Here is a 24,296-nt window from a genome sequence, read left to right as displayed (position 1 = left end):
ACTGTAGGATCTGTATTGATCAGCTTGACCATCTTCCTGCTGTCATAAAGTCTTTCTTTCTGATCTTTTCTGAGCACTCTTCAGACAAACTTTGCACAAATCTTCGATATCTTTAATTCCTCGCAAATAATTGTGCGTACAGTTCCCACCCTGACATCAAATCATGTACTTATTGTCTCTGTAGACACACAATGGTCCTTACCATCAAATTCTTTATTTGGTTCTGACTTCCTTACTCTTCCCACACCTCTCGTCATCCCTTACTGCCTTCCTTGAATCTCTTATGTCACTCAAAAACTGATGCTCGATTCATGCAAGATAGTCCAAAAGCAGCCTGAAACATTACATACATTTCTGTGGCATTTTTCCAAATTTAAAACAGAATTTTATTGCATATTATTCTTCTGAAATGTTCTCACGTTCAGATTGCATTTTTGAAATTTATCAGCTGTGACAATTTGGCTTTAGTAGGGTGTATTCCAATTCCTGCTGTAGCTGTTCATTTGAACCTGAAACAGTAAAAATTGGTCAGTCATCTCATAAGATGTATAGTATATACTGAATTTTTAAGAGTCTACAATTTTAATACGTGTCCAAAAAAGTCTGGAAATTAATAGAAGGCACCTCATACTTTCCACATTTCTTCTAGTTATCTATTAACCTACCTGTAATTCTGTTGTGCTTTCTTCTGTACCTAATGTTTACAAGAACCACAAAAATGATGTTGCTCCCAATTCCTTTTCCACAAATGAAACAAGAAAACTGCTTTATCACCGACCCCCCCCCAAAAAAAAAACAAAAACAAAACTCAGAACATTTCATCTCTGTTTATCTGACTTCTTATTTGCTATGTAATTATTCTTTCAATCATTTTCAGGGTATGATCCATCAACTTTAATCCTCTATATCTTTATCTAGAGCTTTTTTTCTCCCACTCGATCAATTTTTCAAAATAACATGTCATTTTTCAATTTTTATCATCTCAATGACTGCTTCATCTGAAACATTCAATTTCTATAACAATGCCTTAGAATCCTGCAGCCTTGCTTTTCTTTATGTTACATCTTTCTATATGATTTCTTTTTAAATTCTTCCAGCTAGTTCTGATACTATTTCTTTAATTTTATTTTCTCAATTCCATGAAAATTCAGTAGTCAACAATCTCTCATAATACCATTTCCCAGCATTTCTCTTGCTTGTTTATTTGTTGCTGAAGTACTAACTCCAGTATCATTTCAAATACATTTCTCTCCAAAATTTACATTTCGCTTTGTTATCTGTTTATCTTGGATACTTCATTCTTCTGATTAATCCATCTTTGCTCAGCCTCATTTTATTTACTAAATCTTTTCTCCACAAACTGCATCATTTCTGCTTTTCAACTTCCTCATCCCACCTACATGTAACCCTAGACCTCATCCATGTTTGATCTACTACCTTCAACAGTGTGTCATTCAACTTCTTCTATACTTTCTGACACTTCACACTGATAACTAAACACTCATTCATTTGCATTTCCCATGTTCTTCATTCAACCTCCACACCTTCCTCTTAAGGACAAAACTTTTCTTCATCTCATTCAACTTGGTCACAAATAACTGATTCATGCTGTGTCACAATTTCTCCACTTTCACATCATTCAAGAGATTTCTGTTCAGTTAGCAACATATAATCTAATCGAATCTTTGCTGTTTCACATGTACAGATAACATGGCAGCTTCACATTTTTTCTTAAAAATGGTATTTGCAACCAATGTCCATGATGAAACTTTTATTGCATTGATGAAACTAAATTCCAAGATTGATTCTCTCTTTGCATTCTTATCACCATATCCATTTCCTCCATAAACAATCTCAAACTCTTCAGAGGTCTTTCCAATATCTTACCACAGCATTCATTCTCACCAATTTTACTAAATGTAATAAGCCTGTCATAAAACTTATATTTCATAACATCATTCAAGCTGTGACGTATAAACAGATATTGCTATCTTTCTTACAATCATTCTGACAGATTCGCATCATGTTTCTTGGATACAACATGAAGTCAATAAGTATTGCGAAACTCAATCTTTTGCAAGCTTTCAACTTTCAAACTGCACAGCCTGAAATTTAACAAATTTACTTCGGATTCATTTAGACAAAAGTTTTGTAGGCCGGATTCTCTTCTTAACACCAACCAGTATGAAAGCCAATATTTTTATTGAGACACTATCTCTAGATAATTACTCATCAAAACTAAGGAGCACTTATTCTTTACAATTTTATTTGTTCTTCCATATAAAGAAAAATGATACAATGGTTCTGTGCTCTGTTACCCACTGCAGAGTCCAACTTCTGCCGGGAATATACTGCAGGGGATGGGATTTTTAATTATCATAATAAATAAAATATTTTTCATTCTAACTTCCACATGAGTTGAGAGTATTTGGAAAAATGGAAGGGTCCTTTATGCCAATCAAATTACAAATTCGATCTTGAACTCCTAAAAATGCAAACTATCTATTTTAATACATTAAATGATCTGTATTTCAAAATATCTTTGTTTAATAAGTTTGCAAACAAATCAAAGTAATTTTACTATCATTTGATAAATGCAAAATGGTAAATTTTTTGTGATGGTCGTCATTTTGATTTTGTTTTCAAGGCCATTAGAGTGACATATTTTCCTCCAAATAATGCAGTCAAAATGTGACAAAAAAAATGTTGCCCAAAAATAATGCAGTCAAAATGTGACACTGAAACAACTAAAATGAAATTAATGTAAACATTCTCTTGCAAAAATATGTCCAGAAATAGTGTGCTAATTCACGTTGGAGATTGTAATAGATCCTGGAAAAAAGTAGAAACAAAGCAAACCAGTTCTGAACTTGAATCAACAAAAATCCAAGTTTCAATTTTCAATTCAAAGTTAGTATTAATATTATATTAATATTTTGTGCAAGGATTTCTTTAAAGGTTGAGTTGTGAAGATCGTTCAAAAGGGGAGATAAGCCAAAAGAGCCATAATAAATAATAAAAAAAAACACAACAAAAAAAAATCAAACAAAAAAACAATCCCATATCTCAATATAATATTGAATATGGTATGAAGTTGAAAATGTATCCCCGAATAATAACCTAGAGATTTTTTTTTTTTGTATAAATTGAATTTTTTCCAGATTTTAAAGAATTTTGCTTTGTCAGTTTTATGTGAATTTAACATTTTCGAAAAAATTATGTGATGCTAAAACACTATGCCCATTACATATGATTAATTGCATACAATTATTTGAACATAAATTGCTATTTTATTTATAACTGGAAGAATATTGAATGAACACATAGATCAAATTTGAACTCTGCAATTTCTGTAGCCTGCAACAACCCTCACTCCTATCAGAAGAGTTTATTTATATTAATTGTTAATAGACATGACTCTGGCATGAATATTTAAGAGAGAGACCCTCACCACACACACATACACAAACTCTGTTCAAAACAATTAGGGCTGCTAGATGAATAATCCTACCATGACAATAATGCTATATATTTCCATGAGTAGTTAAGGAACAGATGTGTCCTGTGGTAAGACTTCAATTTTTGACATGTTTTACTTTTAAAATAAGGAAACAAAGATTTTATTGAGAATAGCAAAACAGATTTCTTTATTCATATGTCATTTGTTTTATTTGTGTGTGCCATCAGCGATTGAATAACAGAAGAACGATTTATGAATAAATATAAGCATCTTCTGCCAGGTCATCTTTGAATGAAACATCGACTCTACGTATTGTGCCCATGTGTTTTTCTTCATCTTCTTTCTCTTCTTCATCATCTTCTTCATCCTCCTCCTCCTCCTCCTCCTCCTCCTCCTCTTCTTCTTGTACGTTTTTATCCACATGGGAAGATGGAGACAAAACCTTCTTCGTCAGCTGCTGGCAAGAAGAGGTCTGGAATTAGTGTGTCTTTTGGTGGATAATAGAGAAAACACATGCAAGGCTCATTTTTTGGCCAAATGTGCAGAAAGTGAGAGGAGGGGGGCATGCAGACTCTTGGTAGCTGATTCGGCCATCAAGATGCAAAGGCTTAAAGAGACTTGGAGGAGGATATTATTGGTTTATTGGTTCCTTAAAGACCTACAGAGAAAGAGAGAGGGAGAGTTCCGAGTGGTGCATTCTCTTTCTCTCTCTCCATCCAGTGATGTGTAGCGTGATTTGAAAGGTGTTGAATAGAATTGTGAAAAAGCCTATGATATATGGCATGAACTAATTTTCTTTTTTCAGAGATTAACACATGAAAAGGAAAGCGCTTTAGACAAAATAAAACAAAAAACTTACTTTAGACGTTCTAATAATAATGGGGGGGGGGGGCTAAATTTTTGTTTTATTGAGATTTCTAATCCAGTCTTGATCACATTATTAATCAAGCTATGTGCAATGTGATTTTTCTAAAACTAATACACAGACAGTTAAAGTGGGAGAGTATGATAGGAGAGAGGAAAATGAAAGAATTGACATATTGTGAGAATGCATAAATATTTGAATGAATCAATTTATACAAGTTACAATTCAAACAGACTAGGAAGTGTGAGGATAGAAAATAACTTTGAAACATTGTGAGCAATTTAAAGTTCAGGTTTGTACATCCATACACAAAAGTGAAAATAGTTTTAATCCAACAGACATTTTTAAATGAGAACTCAGAACAATAGATCTAAGTTGGAAGAGCATACACACAGAATCAACAACACATGGTGAATAAATGACAGTTTCTTAAATGGTGTTCATTAGATGAACACAACAAAACAAGTCACCACCAATCAGTCTTATTGTTTATATGTCTACACTTTTCAAATTTAGATTAATATATGCTTTACCATTAATATAAAGCATTCTCTCCTCATAAATTTACCAACTGAATATATATTGAAGTAAATACTGGAAAATAATATTTTGGACATGTATATGTGTTTATATTTATTATCTGTAGTCACTTTCTTGGGATTTTATTTTACTTTTATTTTTCATCTCTAATTTTAATTGTTTTTTTTTTTTGTAATCTACTTTAAAATCTACATGCTTTTTTACAAGCTCTGTCAGTATTAAAATATGACACCAGTTCATATAAACGCTTTGGTAATGTGATTTAAATCTTTTTTTTTTTTTTTTTAAATATTTTGGCCTTTCCTTTTGATGAGTCACAATCATTAAAAATACAACATGTATTTTCTTTGCCTTAGTAACAATGAAATGAACTGTAAAGAATTAGATCACTTTAAAAATAAATAAAGATATTGTCACTGGTATCTAATTTTCTATTATATGTGTATGTGAATATATGAATATTTTTGCATATGTTTATACAGGGCTTTAAAGATTGTATGTAGATGTAAACAACTTCTTCCTCTCTCTTTAAATGGCTTGTTGCACTTTGCTATTTCCAATAAATATATCATTTTTATTCCTTTTACAATCGACGTTAATGTATAATTTCTCTTACCCACATGATCCATATAGCAAAATACATTATTTGATCTCTATCTCCATCATCCCATCCACCCGCATATATAAAGATATTCCCTTAAATATACAAATACATACCATTCTTTAATTTGGATTAACAACTCCAAACTCGATTTCAACAACCTGAAGAATAGAATTCAAGTGGCAGGGCCAACATAAGTTTGCACTCCTAACAATATGTGGCCATAAAGACAGTGGAGTATCTAGTTTCGTTTTCACAAAAAAGTGTTTATTTTCTTTTTATGCCCACTGTAAATAGTCATCATTGAAATAAAATCTTGTTCTTTTCTATCACTATTTATTCTGCCTTAGTTCTTCTCTAATGCCAGAAAAAAAATAAATATATATATATCCCCAAACAAAAAGAAATGAAACAGTGAATCATATAAGTGAATGCTGCAAACTAGTTCAAAACAAATGCAAAACCAAAGAGCAGTTCACTGAGAACAGCTGCATTTTGAACATGGTACAGACATAAATCCAAAATGTTATTGAAAAATCATAGAATTCTTTGGAACATGGCAAACTCATTTGGAACAGGAAAACTCATTTAGCAAAAAGCCTGAATGTGATAAGAAAAAAATCTGTCATATCATAAATTTTGCCATCACAGGGTAAATATCAAGGAGACCAAAAGAAAAATACATGGAACCAACCAGAGAATTGAAGGGGATATGGAACATGAAAAAAATCACTATTATACCAATAATTGTGTGAAAATTATGAACAATTCTGGGAAAAAAAAGAAGAAAAAAAAAGGCATTGGAGAAAGCAGGATTGGCACCATATATTGTATGGTGTCAATCCTGCTTTCTCCAATGCCTTTTCTTTTTCAGTGCTCATAAAAACAGCTGAAATATTAAAAAAATGATCGAGTGTAAATTTAACCCACATAAGCAGATAATACTGACAAAGTACAGATTAGTTGAAATAGAAATACAAAAAAATATATAGAATCAAAGAGAATGAAACAAAAATTTTATAATTCATAAACTGCACATGCATACACATGCAAAAATTTGATGACACTAGTCACAGTTTGTGGCATATAATATGGCCATGAAGGGTCAAAAAGGATGGAAGGATTTAGGAGGAAGTAAACCAGCTAGACATTTACTAGAAGAGTACAAGAGTACTGTAATCATCAGAATACTTATTGCCAGTAAATTCCAGAAAAAGATAAAAAGCTAACAATTGTTATCTGATCTATTATCGTTATCTGATCAATTTGATAAGTGCAAAATTACTTGGAATCAGCTCAACCCACCCTGGATGAGTACCATCCAGGGTGGGTTGAGCTGATTCCAAGTGATTTTGCACTTATCAAATTCATTAATCAGATACAAGAGTGTGAAAATAATAAACTATTATACGTAATCGATGACTAGTTGAGATCCCCCTGGAACTCGTGAAGTAACCAGGGGTAACTAGCACACAGCACCTGGTATTTCTAAATGATTATCTGATCAAGTTAAATGTCAATTTCTAACATGATTTATCAAGAAATGGAATGTCAACAGGATTATAGTGATTGTTTTCTGTGAGAAATAAATGGCTGTTGAGATCACAAAAGTTGCAATGGTTACTGAAAGAGGCAAAAAGTCCCAAAATTCTTGAGAAGCTTGTTGTTACTCAGAGTCCAGGAAACACAAAAGGAATAACAGTCAAGCAATGATTTGTGTGAAAACTCCTAACAAGAAATAATAAACATAGTGAATTACTAGAAAATGTACTCATAGATCTCATTGTATGATTAGCTTGATCACTATGATAATAATATCCATATACTTTTTAGCAGATTAATCAAGTTTAAAAGACATTGTGAGATCAAACATTTAATAATATTTTGGGAACAATGAATGCACATTTTAAAATGAAATACAACATGTTAATAGTATATATGACAACAGTATTTTTTGTCTTTCTTATTCTTTTTTCTGAATCTATTGTCATTGGATATTTACTTTCACACAGGCTATCAATGTTGGAAATTTAATATTTTATATCTATTGTTGAAACAACACCTCAAAAGAATGGAAAATAGCAAAGCATAGGATTAATTCCATGTTAAGAAAAGACAAAAAAATATAGCTGTACTATATACAAGATCCATTTTCAGTCTAAAAATTCCTCCTCTTCTATTTCAGTTATAGACTCACCATACACACCCCTCCTTACAAATTCTCATCAATAGATTAAGAAATTTAAGACAGTTAAATAAATAATCCCATCTCATAAGATATCAGACATGAATTTCACATTGCAAAAATTTCTTTTTCATTTCTTCTTTATCTGTTAATTATCTTTCCATATTGTAATACTTTCACAAATCTGACAACGCTATATAATATACCAAAACATTTTATGGAATGAAAAAAATCATTTCAGACATAAAAAAAAAAATTTCTAATCAATTTTATACCATATGTCTCTTTCTATTGTGTTTGTGTTGTAACTTCCTGAATATTCTATTAATAACGATTTAAATATTAAATTTATTATTAAGTAAAATCTTAGAAATATTTTTACTTTAATAAATTTGTCATCTGATCTATGCAAAACAGTTTTGAATTTAAAACTCCTTTCCTTGAATTAATGTTTCCAACAACTTGCCTTTCAAGTTTCCTTTGTTACATTTAATTGTAATTAGCTTGTTTTATTTAGTTTTTTGTTTTGCTTATAAGTCTTTAATCTGAGTAAATTAATGAGTTTATTCAACTAAAATATTTATCCAAATATTATTTTTTGATTTACACGTAGAGTTAATTTTTTCATGCCAAAACTTTCCTAAAAAGTTGAAGGACAAGCAAAGGAGAAAATAGAAACTAAAGATGACAAGAAAGAAGTATAAAGATATTAGAAATTAGGGAGCTACAACTAGAATAAGATTGAGAAACACTGGTTTACAATTTCACATTTAGGATGATTGCACAGTTTGAATGAGAAAAAACAAATTGCTCCAATGTTCAATATAAAAAAACGGACATTCAATAGCATGCACGGTAGACCTTTTAGTACATTATAACTAACTACAAAAAAAAAAAAAAAAAAAAAAAAAAAAACGTTTATTCATAGGGTAAATAAAAAAAAAAAAAACATCAGCACTCACCCGTTCCGTTTGCGTTTCTCTTAATAAGGGACCAACTGAAAGAAATTAAAAAGTACAATAAGGAAAAATCTCACATTTCAAAAAATCTCTCTTTCATTATATATATATGAAAGTGAGCATAAAATAGAGCGTAAGAGAAAATGATTGTAAGAGAGAGAAAAAGTGGACATAAGTGAATAATTGTAAAAGAGATAGAGAAAGCATAAAAGAGACAGAATGGGGAAGAAAGAGAAAGATATAAGAAGAGAAAGAGAAAAAAATGGAGAGAGAATAAAAAAAAAAAAGTAATAGAAAGAAAAACTTACTTGTAATTTCTAAACTGTTTCTATTTTTTGGAGCTCGACTTGAATTTTCTGATGATATTCTTTGAGGCACATTCTGCAGGAAGCCTTCATCATCTCCCTCAGTCATTTCTGTAGTAAAATGGTGTTGAGGATTGCGGGCTTTTTCTAAAAGATCTTTTGTGCTCTTCCTGGACAGATCGCTTTGCTGTAAGAATGGATGCTAGCAAAGAAAAATTAAACCAAGTGAAACATTAGAATCATTACAGAAATTCAATGCATGAACAGCAGAAGATTTTTAAGCTTACATGAATACCATCAGAAGTCAAAATAAGGTGAAACTTTTACTCTATGAAAAGCACTATTGTTTTATTAGATGTATTTACATATGTCAAAATTAGTTTCTGTATGAAGTGGAAAATAATATATATATTTGCATATCAGTTGTATGTGTGCCCCTGTACACAAACAAGTTAGACAGAAGGTTGAATTTTTATGTAAGGAAAATCCAGATGGACAAAATGGAACATTCTGAACTGGAAACAAATACAACCCATATGGTCAACCATTCCCTTTTATGAGTAAGAGTGCATCAGACAAAATGCAATAAACCCATCCCACCTCCAAATGAAGCATGGACTGTAGAGGAGCATGGTTTCCTCAAATTCTAGATGCATACTTTGATCCTCAGCCCAAAGCCAAAAAGTAATTTGTCCACATAAGTGCAGATGTGTGTGTATATGTAAAAATAGAGAATCCACAATTTATGAAGCACTGTAGTATTGAAATTCAAAACATGATGCTTTAAAGACCAGACAAGTACATAATTTTTTTTTTTTAAATAAACATATTTACTAATTTAAAAATTTTCAACTCATAAAATTCTTCATCAGGAATTTTTTCTTTTTCTTCTTATCCATGACGGTAACAGTGCTTCATAAACAGTGGATTCTCTATTCTTTTAACACGTGTGCTGGACAGGCATTACAGACATTAAAATCTCAATCTTCAACAACAAATAAAGACAGAGCTAAATACCATCATGGCTAAGAGAAAGGAAAACTACTTTCCTGTTGAAGACTGTTTTATGGGTCAAAATTTTAAATAAATATGTTTATTTAAAAATATTCTGCCCTGGTGGGGTTTGTAACTGTCATATATATATATATATATATATATATATATATATATATATATATATACACACACACACATGGGAGAGGGGCCAAAAAGAGTTAGAGAAATTCTTTAAAAGGAGATTTATCGAGATAATGCAAAGCTCAACAATTGAGGTGGAGCTTTTTTTTTTTTTTTTTACACAGTGATCACCACTTATCAAGGCCCGGAAGACACTCAGGGATAAGGGTTATTGCAAGTACATTACGTTAGTGAGGAGATTTGATGAAGTGTTTACTGAAGGGGGCGGTTCATTAGGAATTTGTTAACATTAGACTTGAAGACATCCAAGTTGTAGTCCGGAGGGAAGCAGGCAGACGGAACAGAGTTCCACAGGCGTGCAGTTCTAAGAAAGAAGCTTTGTTCATGAAATCCGCGTTTTGATTTAGGCACAGATATAGAGTGGGGGAAATTTTTCACAGTGGATTCAGCTAGAGGGGTGTTTTTCGTGAAAGATTGGCGAGGGGGGACCAGGGATTGGAGTTCAGACGAGAACCTGCCATGAAAATAACGATAAAACAAGGATAGGCTCGCAACGTCTCTTCTGTGGGAGAGGAGTTGCAGGGTAGAGAAAAGGGCATCCCCCACTAAACCACGAAGTCTATTTTGTACTCTGTCAAGGCATGATAGGCTGTTTTTGGCAGCTCCTGCCCAGATATGGCAACAGTATTCCATCCTTGGCCGTACTTGGCTTTTATATAGATAGAGAATTGCATCAGTAGTGAGATATCTTAGCTAGTAACGGCAGTAAGACGACTAGATATGATATGACAACTAGATATGATAGCTTATATAGAAGAGAAAAAAAAACGACAATATAAAAATATATATGCATATATACTAATGCATAAATATTTATATGCACATGTGTTATGTAATGGATGGCTGGAACCATCCGATACATAACTGAAAAGAAAAAACTTTTTTAATAAAAGATTTAAAAGAGTGGGCATCGAATAATCGATTGTCCACCAGTAGAAAAGAGAAAGTGCTTACGTCGTAAACAGAGAAATCGGACGACAATTTTTTTTTTACAAAACAAAGAAACGTGAAATTCCTCTGAAAGTATACATTTGGCATGAGTGAGAAATTCATGTGTCGGTCAGCTAAAGATAAATCGGACGATCGTTCGAGGTCAAGAGGCGGCAAAGAAATTGTCAAAACGTGACTAAAGAACGCGTGTTCTATTATCGGTCAGCTGATTGACAGATTGCGTGGATAGGAAAAAACCAAGCTACAGAAATGCCAATATAAATGGTGATGTTTGGAATCTAGAGAAGAAGCAGAGAAGAGAAAGAGAAGAAGCAGAGGAGAGAAGAAGAAGAGGAAATCTGCGACTGTCGAGAGTAAAGCGCTTCCATACACCCCTCTTCATCACTGAAATGAACAATAAGCCACACTGTTAAAGTTTGAACTTTTGACAATCTCTGTGTACAACGAAAAATATAATTTGAAAACAAAATATATTTTTATATGAAAAGCCAGTGTGTCTTACGTCTTTATTTGTTGTGCTGAGTTACGTCTAACCCTTGTATGCATGTTAATTCTTTGGGCGTCGGGAACGCTGTTATGACAAGCAATGACAGTTACAGAGAGAAAATGCACAGTCAAGGGGGAAATAACTCTGTCGCCTTACTGCCGTTACTATAACAACCAGAAATTAAACAACTAGACGATCCCTAAAAGACGACTACTGGGGTTTTGTTGCAGCGGGGAACGTACTAATTATGATCGTTTCCCAGCCTAGGGGGTCCTGGCTATATAACAAAACCTATTTGGCGCCGTGAACCAGTTTTGCATCAGCGATGCAAAAGCCGAACCTGGGGTATAAAAAAAAAAAAACTAATTGGTACCCTACGACCGATTCACTCATACCTTAAATAAAAAAAAAAAGAAATCTTACACGAAAAAAAAAACTATTATACGAAAGAACCTTTACACGATAGAACTATTGCACGAAAGAACTATTACACACAAAAACAACAGTTACCACACAAACAACAAAAGACTAATCAGACCAAAACGAAGAGAAAGACGCACGCAAGGAAAAGGCAAGGTCAGTGATTTTTTCAATATTTTTTCGTAACCTCGGCTCTAATAGTTGTGTTGAAAAAAAAAAAAAAAGAAAAAAAAAAATTTTTTTTTAAATTTTTTGTTGTTTTCTTTTATTCTTTCTCATAATAATTAGGGTATCGAGTAAATAATTTTCGAGGATGGAGCAGAATATTTTTACAGAATTCGCGCAGATCCTAAGGGCTGAACTACATAACGTAGGGAAGGCCATTTCGAACTCTCTGAGGGGGGAGGCGTTATCAGCGAAAATAAAAACTTTAGACTCTCGACAGTCGCACAAATACAGTAGGTGGCTTAGTGATATAGATAAGTATAGTAGAATAATTAGACAAACGGAGGAAGAGAAATGTCAGTTAGCATTATTAACTATGACTGGCCCAGTAGGACAGTTTGTTTCAAGTCTGCCAACCAACAATACGAGTTTGGCATGGGTAGACTTGAAACAAGCTTTAGATAATTATTTTGGAGTCCAGGTAAATCCTACCAAATTTATGAGGGAGTTGGCAAATATTAGACAGGGTAGGAGCGAAACTCTGCAGGACTACATGCAGAGGTTAGTGCGCTTGACTGAAGGTTCGTATGGTAGCCTAGATACGAACAATGTAGTAGTGAAAAGCCAAGTGATAGGTTTCTTCATCGAGGGGCTATATGACAGAGAAGGGGCTATATGACAGAGAAGTCAGGTAGTTTACGTAGGCATAATTTAAGGTTAAAGGCGGCGAAGTGTGAGTTTTTCAGCAAGGAAGTGCAATATCTGGGATTCCGAGTGAGTGAGAAAGGTATCCAGCCGGATGGGGACAAAGTTAAAGCGATTCAAGCAATTTTGACCCCGACCACTGTGAAGCAGGTTTGATCCTTTATAGGCATGACCTCCTATTACAGGCAGTTTATCAAGGATTTTTCCGTAATCGCCGAACCATTAATTCGGTTAACTAGGAAGCATGCATGTTTCTGTTGGGACGATGCATGTCAGTCTGCTTTTAATCGATTGAAATCGAAGCTTGCAGAGATGGTGACGCTGGCATACCCGGACACTAACAAAGGATACAGACTATACACAGATGCCTCCGATTATGCGATCGGAGCATCCTTGTCTGAAATGGTCTACGACCCAGAGGAGGGTCGGGAGATAGAGAAACCCATTTATTTTCTATCTCATAAGTTGTCAGATACCCAGACTAGATGGTCAACGATAGAGAAGGAAGCATATGTGATTCACTATGCTTTAAATAAGTTGAATCACTACTTGCACAGTGCTACGTTCACCATCTACACGGATCACAGACCATTGGAGTACTTGCTGAAATCTCCGATACAGAATAAAAAAATACAGACGTGGGCTTTGAGTATGGCTGGCTATGATTGCACCATACAGTACCTGAAAGGAAAAGATAACGTCTGTGCGGATTTCTTATCCCGTGCGGTAAATGTGAGTAGGGATGAAGACGATCCTCTAGTAGAAATAGATGATAGGAATTTCACGGTGAGTGCGATAAACTCGAATCGTTTTGAACCAAGAGAGTTTGTATCGCATAAGGATGACGAAGACTCACCAGTAGAAAGCGAGCGTCCTACACTATCAGGTTTGGATATGTGTAAAGAACAAGACGCCGATACTCAGATTGTCAAATTAAAGAAACGGATGAGGAGCGGTAAAACGTCCAAGATGGAAGAGAAAAAGTACATCATAATGGACGATATCGTATATTATTTATCGCAACCCGACGACGATCCATTAGTTAGATTATATATCCCGTCACATTTGAGGATGAAGGTATTGAAACAATACCATGATGAGAATGGTCATATGGGTGTGGAGAAAACGTTCCACGCCATTAAACAGAAGTATTTCTGGCCGGGTTTGTTCAAGAAGGTGAACGAACACATAGGGAAATGCGTCCCATGCCAGACCAGAAATTTGAGGAAGCAGCAACCTCAAATGCAGGAGACCGACATGCCTTCTTTTCCTTTTGCTAAGATTGCATTGGATATTTCCGGACCCTATCCGAGGACTTTGTCAGGCAATCAATACATAGTCACGTTCATCGACATGTATAGTGGTTGGCCTGAGGCTTTCGCTGTGCCTAATAAAAAGGCAGAGACAGTGGTGCATCTCTTAATTGAGGAAATATTTCCGAGATTTGGTGCACCATTGCAGTTACTTACGGATAACGGACCGGAGAACATCAATGGGATCATGAAAAGGGCGTTAGAAGAGCTTAATGTTGATCACGTGACCACCTCAGTTTACCATCCGCAAAGTAACGGGAAAATAGAAAGATTCCATAGGACGATGCATGACGTACTAGCAAAGAAAATAGGGGACAATGACCGTTCGTGGGACATGTATTTGAACCAGATGCTGGCTGCTGTAAGGTTTCATGTCAGCGAAACAACGAAGTACTCCCCCTATTACTTGCTCTATAATAGAGACGTTGTCTTGCCGTTAGACAACATACTGAGGCCGCGTAGAATTTACTACAAGGAAGAGGATCATGAGATCGCTCTGCAGGACATGCATCGGACCTTTACATTAGTCAGAAACAATGTAAAGAGAGCTAGGAAGAAAATGATAGATAGGGCCAACGAGAAAACGAAAGCAGTCGATTTTCAAGTTGGTGATTTAGTTTATTATAAAAATAATAGGAAGAAGGGAAAGCTAGACGTAAGATGGTCTCCATATTATGTAGTCATAGAGAAGACGGGGCCAGTCTCGTATAGGATTAGGAGTCAACTGACAGGGGCAGTAACGAAAGCCCATGGGGAACACCTCCGAAAAGCAGAACTAGAGGAATGGGATATCCCCAACGAGCAAGAGGGCTGTAGAAAAACTACCCTGTCAGCACCGGTAGAGGATAGCAGTACCGATAGGGAATCCTCTAGTGGGGAGGAAGAAAATTATCCCCAACAGAGCAATCGCCATCAACGGAAATCCCCAAGTCAGGAAAACAGGGTTCCGTTGATGGAACGGAAAATAATAACACGCAGCATGATGGCTGAAAGGGCTAAAGAAATTAATGAGATATCGGAGGACGATATATTAGACTTAGTGCCCAGGTCGTGTGGTGTTGATTATGATAGTAGGGACCAGCCAACCGTAGCTAGGGCTAGCACGAGGGTTGGGAACTCAAGTTATAATCAAGCTGCGGGTCGAGAGCGCTGAACAGGATGTTTGGACTGGGTAAGAAAGTTACTCTGTTGATGTTAGGCAAAATCCTTATCATAGGGAGTTCGGAGTTGCCACCAACATTTAGGATCCTGGCGTTCTGGTCGAAATTTTGTACGATATGCTGCCCACATTTTAAAAAAGTAATTAAAATGTTTAGTCTCACATTTAATTAATTAGTCAATTAATTAAAGGGCCGAGGTGGTGGAAAATATTGAACAAATCGACCAATTCGGTAAAACGAGTAAAGTTGCAGCATAAATTTCGCTGTTAAGTGCGGACGATGCACTTATACCGAAGGGAGACCTTGTGCTTTCTTGTGTTGCTATTTTATTTTTTTTTTATTATTATGTTTTGGTTATTATTTAAAAAAAATTTTTTTTTTATTTTTGTATGGAATCCATCAAAAAAAAAAAATTGTGACATTAAAAACATTATTGGAAATATCGATGGACCGATAGACGATTGAAAAAAAAAAAAAAAAAAAAAAAAAAAAATGGTTAATGGAGGGTGTTATGTAATGGATGGCTGGAACCATCCAATACATAACTGAAAAGAAAAAACTTTTTTAATAAAAGATTTAAAAGAGTGGGCATCGAATAATCGATTGTCCACCAGTAGAAAAGAGAAAGTGCTTACGTCGTAAACAGAGAAATCGGACGACGATTTTTTTGTTTACAAAACAAAGAAACGTGAAATTCCTCTGAAAGTATACATTTGGCATGAGTGAGAAATTCATGTGTCGGTCAGCTAAAGATAAATCGGACGATCGTTCGAGGTCAAGAGGCGGCAAAGAAATTGTCAAAACGTGACTAAAGAACGCGTGTTCTATTATCGGTCAGCTGATTGACAGATTGCGTGGATAGGAAAAAACCAAGCTACAAAAATGCCAATATAAATGGTGATGTTTGGAATCTAGAGAAGAAGCAGAGAAGAGAAAGAGAAGAAGCAGAGGAGAGAAGAAGAAGAGGAAATCTGCGACTGTCGAGAGTAAAGCGCTTCCATACACCCCTCTTCATCACTGAAATGAACAATAAGCCACACTGTTAAAGTTTGAACTTTTGACAATCTCTGTGTACAACGAAAAATATAATTTGAAAACAAAATATATTTTTATATGAAAAGCCAGTGTGTCTTACGTCTTTATTTGTTGTGCTGAGTTACGTCTAACCCTTGTATGCATGTTAATTCTTTGGGCGTCGGGAACGCTGTTATGACAAGCAATGACAGTTACAGAGAGAAAATGCACAGTCAAGGGGGAAATAACTCTGTCGCCTTACTGCCGTTACTATAACAACCAGAAATTAAACAACTAGACGATCCCTAAAAGACGACTACTGGGGTTTTGTTGCAGCGGGGAACGTACTAATTATGATCGTTTCCCAGCCTAGGGGGTCCTGGCTATATAATACATGTACTAATGCATAAATATTTATATGCACATGTACTAATGCATATATATTTATATGCATATTGTGACATAATCCTTAAATTGGATTATGTATTTAAATGAAAATTTAAATAGTTTATTTTAGGCTAAACAATACTATTTGTTTTGAACTGAGCGAAAGTCTACTAATCTATTCTTCCTTTAAAACTTAAAATCAAAGTCAGTCTGAGAGAATGAGGATGACATTGTGACCCGCGCTGGGAAAGTAAAGGATTTGACCAGCAGATATTTTATCAGCTAGAGATATTTTATCAGCCAAGTAACGAAGAAAAAAAAAAAAAAAAAAAAAGATTTCGTCAAATCTATTTTTAGACAGGAGTGTGAAGCAGAGAAGAAGGGGCCCGGAAGTGATCCTGCTTCCCGTTCCCACCTTTCTTTAAGTGGATTTTAGCTGAAGTCAGTCTCTTTTTGGCTTGGATGCCAACTGGCTAAAAAGTCACTCTCCTTGTGAGAGGAGAGACTTCTTCCCCTTATGCGAGGGACATAGATATACGAAACACGGACAATGCGGAAGATGTGACTTCTCCCCCCCTCGTGAAAGAGACAGTGTATGAAATGTAGACGATAAGAAAAGAAAACCTGTGAATTTACTATTTGAACTTTCCCTCACCAAAAGGATTACTTCGAACGGACTACGTCGCTAGCAAGTTGTGAAAACATACGAGAAAAGAAATAAAAAGAAAGAGAAAAAAAAAACGAGAAGAGAAAGACCTGTGAGTGTAAAAAGTTTGTTTCCTCTTTTCCCAAGCTGACAATTTAATTTTCTCTCATGGTATCACGTAAATCCTCATTATGCAGCCAGAGCCCTTCCCAAAGACTTTCACTCAGTTCATGAGCTTAGATATATCTCAAACTCCATAACTTTGAATACATTTTTTTTTTCCTTCGTTAAACTTTTCCTTTTTATCTTCAATAAACCTACTTTTATATTATTTGGAAAAGTATTTGTTTCATACTTTCTTGCATTTTTGTTGTGTTCAGTCTTCGTGTCCCCCCCCCTTTTTTTTTTACCTTGTGTGTGTGATAAATATTTTTTTGGTTTCTCGTAAGTTCCCTTTATTCCCCCCCCCCCCCGGTAATGTGTTACAAAGATGAACATTTATTTGCTTTTGTCGTAAATTTCCTTTCATACCCCTAAGTTTGCTTATTACTTAATCCCCTCCCCCCTCTTTATCGTATATGTAACAATATGTACTAATGCATATAAATTTAATTGTTGATTCAATAGGGAGATTACATCAATTCGTACCTTGGCCTTCGGGACAAGATCAAAGTGTAGTATCTGTTCTTCAGATGCTGCACTTCTATTTCTTGTTCTCTTTCGGTGGAGGAGAAATTCTTCACGACTGAGACAATTTTTATTTTTGTACCTTTTCTCCACGTTAAAAAACGACCCTGGTGTCTAACTCTGTCCCGTGGGGAGGCATAGTAAATAGGTACATCAATTGGGGGTGTAGGATAAATATGTTTGTATACCTAGGTATTTTGAAGCCTAACGCTTCTCATCAGAAAAGGAGAGAAGGTGCTAGGTAACATATTAGTAGGGGTATGCTATAGAAACAAAATTTTTCAAATAAATGCCAAAAGTGGCTTATTACCTTCATTTATATGTAAATAGATGGGAACAAGTGATTTTGTTCAAAACGGGTGAAAATTTGGAGGGTCGCTGGCCCCAAAAGTGATTTGACTGCGTCGACGCGTGAAAATGGCCCAAATTTCGGCCCCGAACACACTTAATCACTTATTGAAATCCACAGGGTGCATTTTTTGACTATAAATGCATTTGTATCATTAAATCTAACATTCCCATTGGCTATCCCACAAGTAGAGGGTTTTTTTAGGGTATCGCAGAGTCCAAAATGAGTCAAAATTAGCCAAAAATGGCCGGAAATCACGGATTTTCCAAAATGCCCCTCCCATGGGCTCAAAGACACCTCTACATGGCAGAAACTGTTGGGAAATGCTTGAAGCAGGCACTCTCCTAACTTTTGCACTGTTAATGAAGGGTATAAGGACCTTTAAAAGGGGCTAAATATGGCCGATTTAGCCAAAGAGTCAAAAAGTCCCTAAGAATCAACATAGGTTGTCAAAAAGGGCCTTAATTTGAGTTATAGATGGAAAATTACCAAATAAGGAAATGTTTTCTTTCTGTAACAATGGAATGGCATCTTTAAATAGACAAGATAACATTGCATTGCATTAATTGTGAATTTGATTGAACTTTGCTTTCTTTTTCAGTTAGTAAAATGCAATGAACATGGCTGGTATAGCAGGGCAGATTGACAAAGATTATAATTACGACGATTGGACTTATCTTCTGCTTGATTCTCTTCCAACTGAGGCTGAATGTGTTCAAGCTGTGCAACATCATGCTGCCAAATATGGTACCACGACACAGAAAAATCATATTCACCAGTTCTCCTTGCGATTACTACAATTGTGGCAGAAAGCCTTTGGAAGTGATGTTCATTATGTTACAATACCTGGGATAAAACATAAACTTGATCGATCGCTAAAAATTTACGACAAAGATGTCTACAAAGCAAAGGGTTCCAGACGTGTGAATATAATTAAATGGAAACGAGAGCACCATGTCCTTCTCAATATACTTTCAAAAGATGTGAATCCTGATGAATTTGATGTACATGAACGAAGATTCTTTGTCGATCAAAAGTCTCTCTCTCGCAAATGGCTCATTGACACTTTCCACGTCGATATGGAACATGAACGGTTTCTGGCAGAGCAAGAACTGCACAATCGTTTGGATTTGGAGGATGATCAATTTGAAGTGGAGGATATAAGTGACCAATTGCCAGAGCATGATACCTCAAACAATTTGAACTACTCATTAAACAGATCGGGTACAATCCGTAGCACTGTCCCATTTACCGAGATCGCCATCCAAACACATGTCACTTACAATCTGCGAACTGGTGCACGGAATTTCCAGGAGTCAATCAAAATAGCTCTAGCAAATTCCTGTGCTGCAGCCAACATTTAATGCATTATATTGATATTTTACTGTTGAATGATTTTAAAGTAATGTGAAGTGAAGCTGTGTCTTGAAATAACAAAATAATTCCTTTGCTAATTACTCATACCTTTTATCAAGTTATTCAATATATTGGTTACAAATCTAGAAATAGCGAATCGAGGGCCATTTTCATCAATTTTGGGGTAACTATGAGAACAATATGAATTCAGACTCTTCTTGGACAGCATTTTATTGACATTCAATGTTCAATTTACAATTAATTACTTTCTGAGAAGTTGATGTAGTAAAGTTACAATGTTTCTAAAAAGTATCATTGATGAATGAACTAATGATTCATATGTTATGTACCGTAAAGCGTAATTTTGTCATTTTTGGATTGTTTTGACCCTTTTTACATCCCCCAAAGATCTTTAAATACCCTAAATACAAATGGACAGGATAACAGGGTGGTTAATTCAGTCTTCCAACTGTAAAAAGCCATACAGGAGTGTTTATAGGAGCCCGATGAGATATAATACCTGCATTTTGGGGATTATCCGTGATTTTCGTTCATTTTTGGCTAATTTTTGGGTAAATTTGACCCATTTTGGACCCTTAAGATACCTTGAAAAACCCTATATAGGTGGGATAGCCAATGAGAATGTTATATTTAATGATATAGAGCCATTTATGGTCAAAAATTGCACCCTGTGTGGCTTGGGAGGTGCATTTTGGAAAATCCGTGATTTCCAACCATTTTTGGCTAATTTTGGGGTAATTTTGACCCATTTTGGATACTCTAAAAAACCCTCTACTTGTGGGATAGCCAATGGGAATGTTAGATTTAATGATACAAATGCATTTATAGTCAAAAAATGCACCCTGTGGCTTTCAATAAATGATTAAGTGTGTTCGGGGCCGAAATTTGGGCCATTTTCACGCGTTGACGCGGTCAAATCACGTTTGGGGCCAGCGACCCTCCAATTTTGACCCGTTTTGAAAAAAAATCACTTGTTCCCATCTATTTACATATAAATGAAGGTAATAAGCCACTTTTGGCATTTATTTGAAAAATTTTGTTTCTATAGCCTACCCCTAATATTAGAGATGTGACATCTAGCGATAATTATATTAGGAATTTAATAATGGGGTGTAAGAAGAAGGGTAAAATACATTGTAAATGTGGAAGGCAAAAGATAGGAGAACAGTAATTAAAGTGATACAGGAGGAAAATTGTGGAAGGTTAAGGGGTTTGCTATGGGGCATGTGTTTAATACGTGATATATAACCAAGTTTATCATGTGCAAAATTAACTTTTTGTTGGTAACATCAGATGTAAATCACATCTGACGAGTTGATGAGAAAGAAGATTTTTATGGAAACATAAAATTGTCATCCCATTAATGAAACGGCTATAATGAAGAGATCCAAGATAAAATCAACAAGAGTTATGTAAAATAAAAAATGTAAGTTATTGAATTTCAACAAAATTTTGTACTATATATATATATATATATATATATATATATATATATATATATATATATGAATAAAAAAGAATGCGAAAAGTATAAAAGCTTATAACTTTTCTTTTTCGTTTTTAATTGGTGACGTGCAGGAATACAAAATAATAATATTATGAAAAAAAATTAAAAAACTTTTTTTATAAGTACATAATTTTCGACCGATCCTTCAGTCTTCATCGGTGTGTGTGTATATATATATATATATATATATATATATATATATATACACACACACCTAGTCTTAAGATATTTAAATATTTTTTGCAGGGTACAAAATTTTATTATGGCTATGTTCTGAAACATTTCAGAGCTTAATAATCGAGCTTAATAATCAGTTAAAAAAGGAAAAGAGTGGGGAACAATGAATTGGAGATGAAAAAGGGGGAAAAAACAACAAAAAAAAAAAAAATGGGGAAACTAAGTTTTAAATAGAAACCAGATTAAGCCCTAAGAGATTCTCTTTTTGTTTGCAGAGAGAAGGTCTCAGAGTCTTAATGTATATGGTTTCTAGAATTTTCAGATGGTACAGAGTGCAACTTAATAAGAATGGAAAAAAAATCAGCAGTAAAATTAGAAGCACAAATACGATTATTTATAAGGTACTCTCCTATAGAGGGACCATGGGCATTGCTCAAAACGTCCGAAGGTAGTAGTTTCCATTCCGAATTTTGGATGGAACATGTTGTTTTACTCTATTATCTAATCTTTGAGATGTTCAGCTGACATAGCGCACACCGCAGCTACATTTGAATAAATAAATAATGGAATCGTTATGGTGGAGAACGTCTTTACAAATTGAAGATAAAATGGGTTTACAAGAAAAAACAACAAGGGTATTTGATGCAAAGTAACATTGTTGTACGACAGAAGAAATTTGCTTGGCAAATCTTTCACTAACATTACCTAGCCAAGGTAGGCGTAGGTAGATAAGGCATTTGTCAACAGATGCCGGTTTAATTTTATTGAAATTAGAAATTTTATTTCTAATTGTAGATTCTACAACTTGCAATGGAAAACCATTATTGCAAAGAGTCTTGGTAATAAACTTGACTTCATCATTTAATTTGGTCTCTGAACATATCAAAGCTCTATGGGTAAGGGTTTTGATAAGATTTGGTGGGACAAAAAGAGTCCCAACGTGTGTAGAGACCTGTAATCATAGGTTTACGGTAGATAGAAGTCAAGAAAATGGAAGGTGTTTTACAAACCAGTGCATCTAGACAAGGAAGGGAAGAATTAATTTTCTTCTCTATAGTAAATTTAAGAACTGGATGAATATTATTAAGGGATGCGAAGAAGGCATCCGCTTCGGTTTCATTGTTGAACAGATAGAAAGTGTCATCAACCTAAAATTTTCCCGAACAAGTATAAAATTAGTCTGTACATAGCCATAATATATATATATATATATATATATATATATATATATATTAATATTTATTTATCAGACAAGTATAGGCTTTGCTACACGGTCATGACAATGTTTTGGTCTATAATTATTAATTATGCTATATTTCCTGTTTCGTTTGTAACTAAGATCTCATCAGGCAAAAATAGTCTTTTTCTATTAAGAGTTCATTTTGTGGATATTCTTAACCTAGGACAATATATATTGTGGATTTATACACAGGATGATATATATTCTTAATCTGAGAAAGTTATGTGTGTGTGTGTGTATATATATATATATATATATATATATATATATATATATATATATATTTAGCAAACTAAATTTTAAATGTGATGGCAATGTCGTTTGATAGAAAATATGGTTGGATATTGAGAACAAATCTTGAAAATTTCAAAACTTTTCAATTATTAAGGGAGATAACTTGTTCAATCTAAGATTATATTATCTCCGCACACATACAGCTTACACAAATTATATAAAATGAAGATTTTTAAAAAACAAGAGACAAACAATTTTGTCTTTAAATTTACATTTAAAATGGTTATTACTATTATAATATTATTTCTTCTTATGCATTAATCCCCAGTTAGAGCAGGATCCGTAATTGGTAAAATATTATATAAATAAATCAATATCAAACGCAAAATATCAGTTCACACTTCAATAATAAATAAATGTTCAATTATTCCTGCAGGAGCAGATATGCCAAAGCTTTCGTACATCAAGTTAAAAACACAGTTGCTGCATAATTTTCTTTTTGAAACCAAAGTTAAACTCAAACATTTAAAGAACATGACATCATCCATAGTATCCTGGTTTGACACATATTTGTAAATAATTAGTTGGAAATTATTGAATTTTTAAATTTGTTTTATTTTGTTTGGTATCCAACAGTATTTTCTACCAAACATTGTCACTGCCTTCAAAATTAAACTACTAATGTGCAATGTTTTTAAGCAAACATCATCTTTCTCAAAAGTAAATTGATATATTGAATCGATTAGAAATCAATTTCCAAAAACAAAGATGGAGCTTCGTATTTAATATTTAAAATTTTAAGCTAGTAAATGTCTGAAGATCAGCCATATTTTTGGGTAACACAATGGCAATTATTACAGAGATGGCAGATTCATCGTCTTTCCCAATGTGCTAGGTTTTGAAAAAGGTAGAGAGGTACTTTAGTAAAGTGTTTCAATAAAACTCCTTATTGTGGAATTCAATATGAATGGGTTTTTTTTTCTTATTTCTTTTCTTTTAATGCAGAAATCATTTGTTGCAGTTCTCCAAAGTCTGTACTGGTCAAGTGTTGCTGATGACATTTGACAGATACTAAAAAAAAATAGATTAAGATTTTAGTCAAACCATCTCCCATCAAGATTATATTATCTCCACACACATACAGCATGATAACACTTTACTTTTCGCCTGAGACTCTCTGGAAGTTCATAACAATTTGAAAACAAATGGAAATATCGTAGATCTTGCATTCAACCGAACAGTTTTAGCAGGAATAGCACATGAGTACATATATGTTGCCAAGTCTGCTGCAAAGAAAGTAGGTTCCTTTTATCAAATTTTAGAAAATTTCTTACATCTGCCAGTATTCTATATCTCTATAAAACC

General features: G+C 34.2%; 1 protein-coding gene across 6 annotated transcripts in view; it reads right to left on the bottom strand.

The window, feature by feature from the left end:
• The window catches only part of LOC145256384 (mitogen-activated protein kinase kinase kinase kinase 5-like), a 662,642-nt gene that overhangs the window by 289,124 nt on the left and 349,222 nt on the right, over positions 1 to 24,296 (bottom strand). For all 6 annotated transcript variants that reach the window (XM_080115226.1, XM_080115224.1, XM_080115227.1 and 3 more), the window contains exons 11-12: positions 8,919 to 9,117; positions 8,614 to 8,648 (exon numbers count right to left, since the gene is read on the bottom strand). In XM_080115226.1, coding sequence (XP_079971352.1) covers positions 8,614 to 8,648; positions 8,919 to 9,117 — 234 coding nt within the window. The remainder of the gene's footprint in view (positions 1 to 8,613; positions 8,649 to 8,918; positions 9,118 to 24,296) is intronic.

The sequence above is a fragment of the Euprymna scolopes genome, chromosome 32, assembly GCF_053919585.1.
Source record: "Euprymna scolopes isolate OS-2025 chromosome 32, ASM5391958v1, whole genome shotgun sequence".
In the NCBI taxonomy this organism is placed as follows: Eukaryota; Metazoa; Mollusca; class Cephalopoda; order Sepiida; family Sepiolidae; genus Euprymna; species Euprymna scolopes.
Note: the sequence above shows the minus strand (reverse complement) of the source record. Positions and strands in the feature narration are given on the sequence as shown.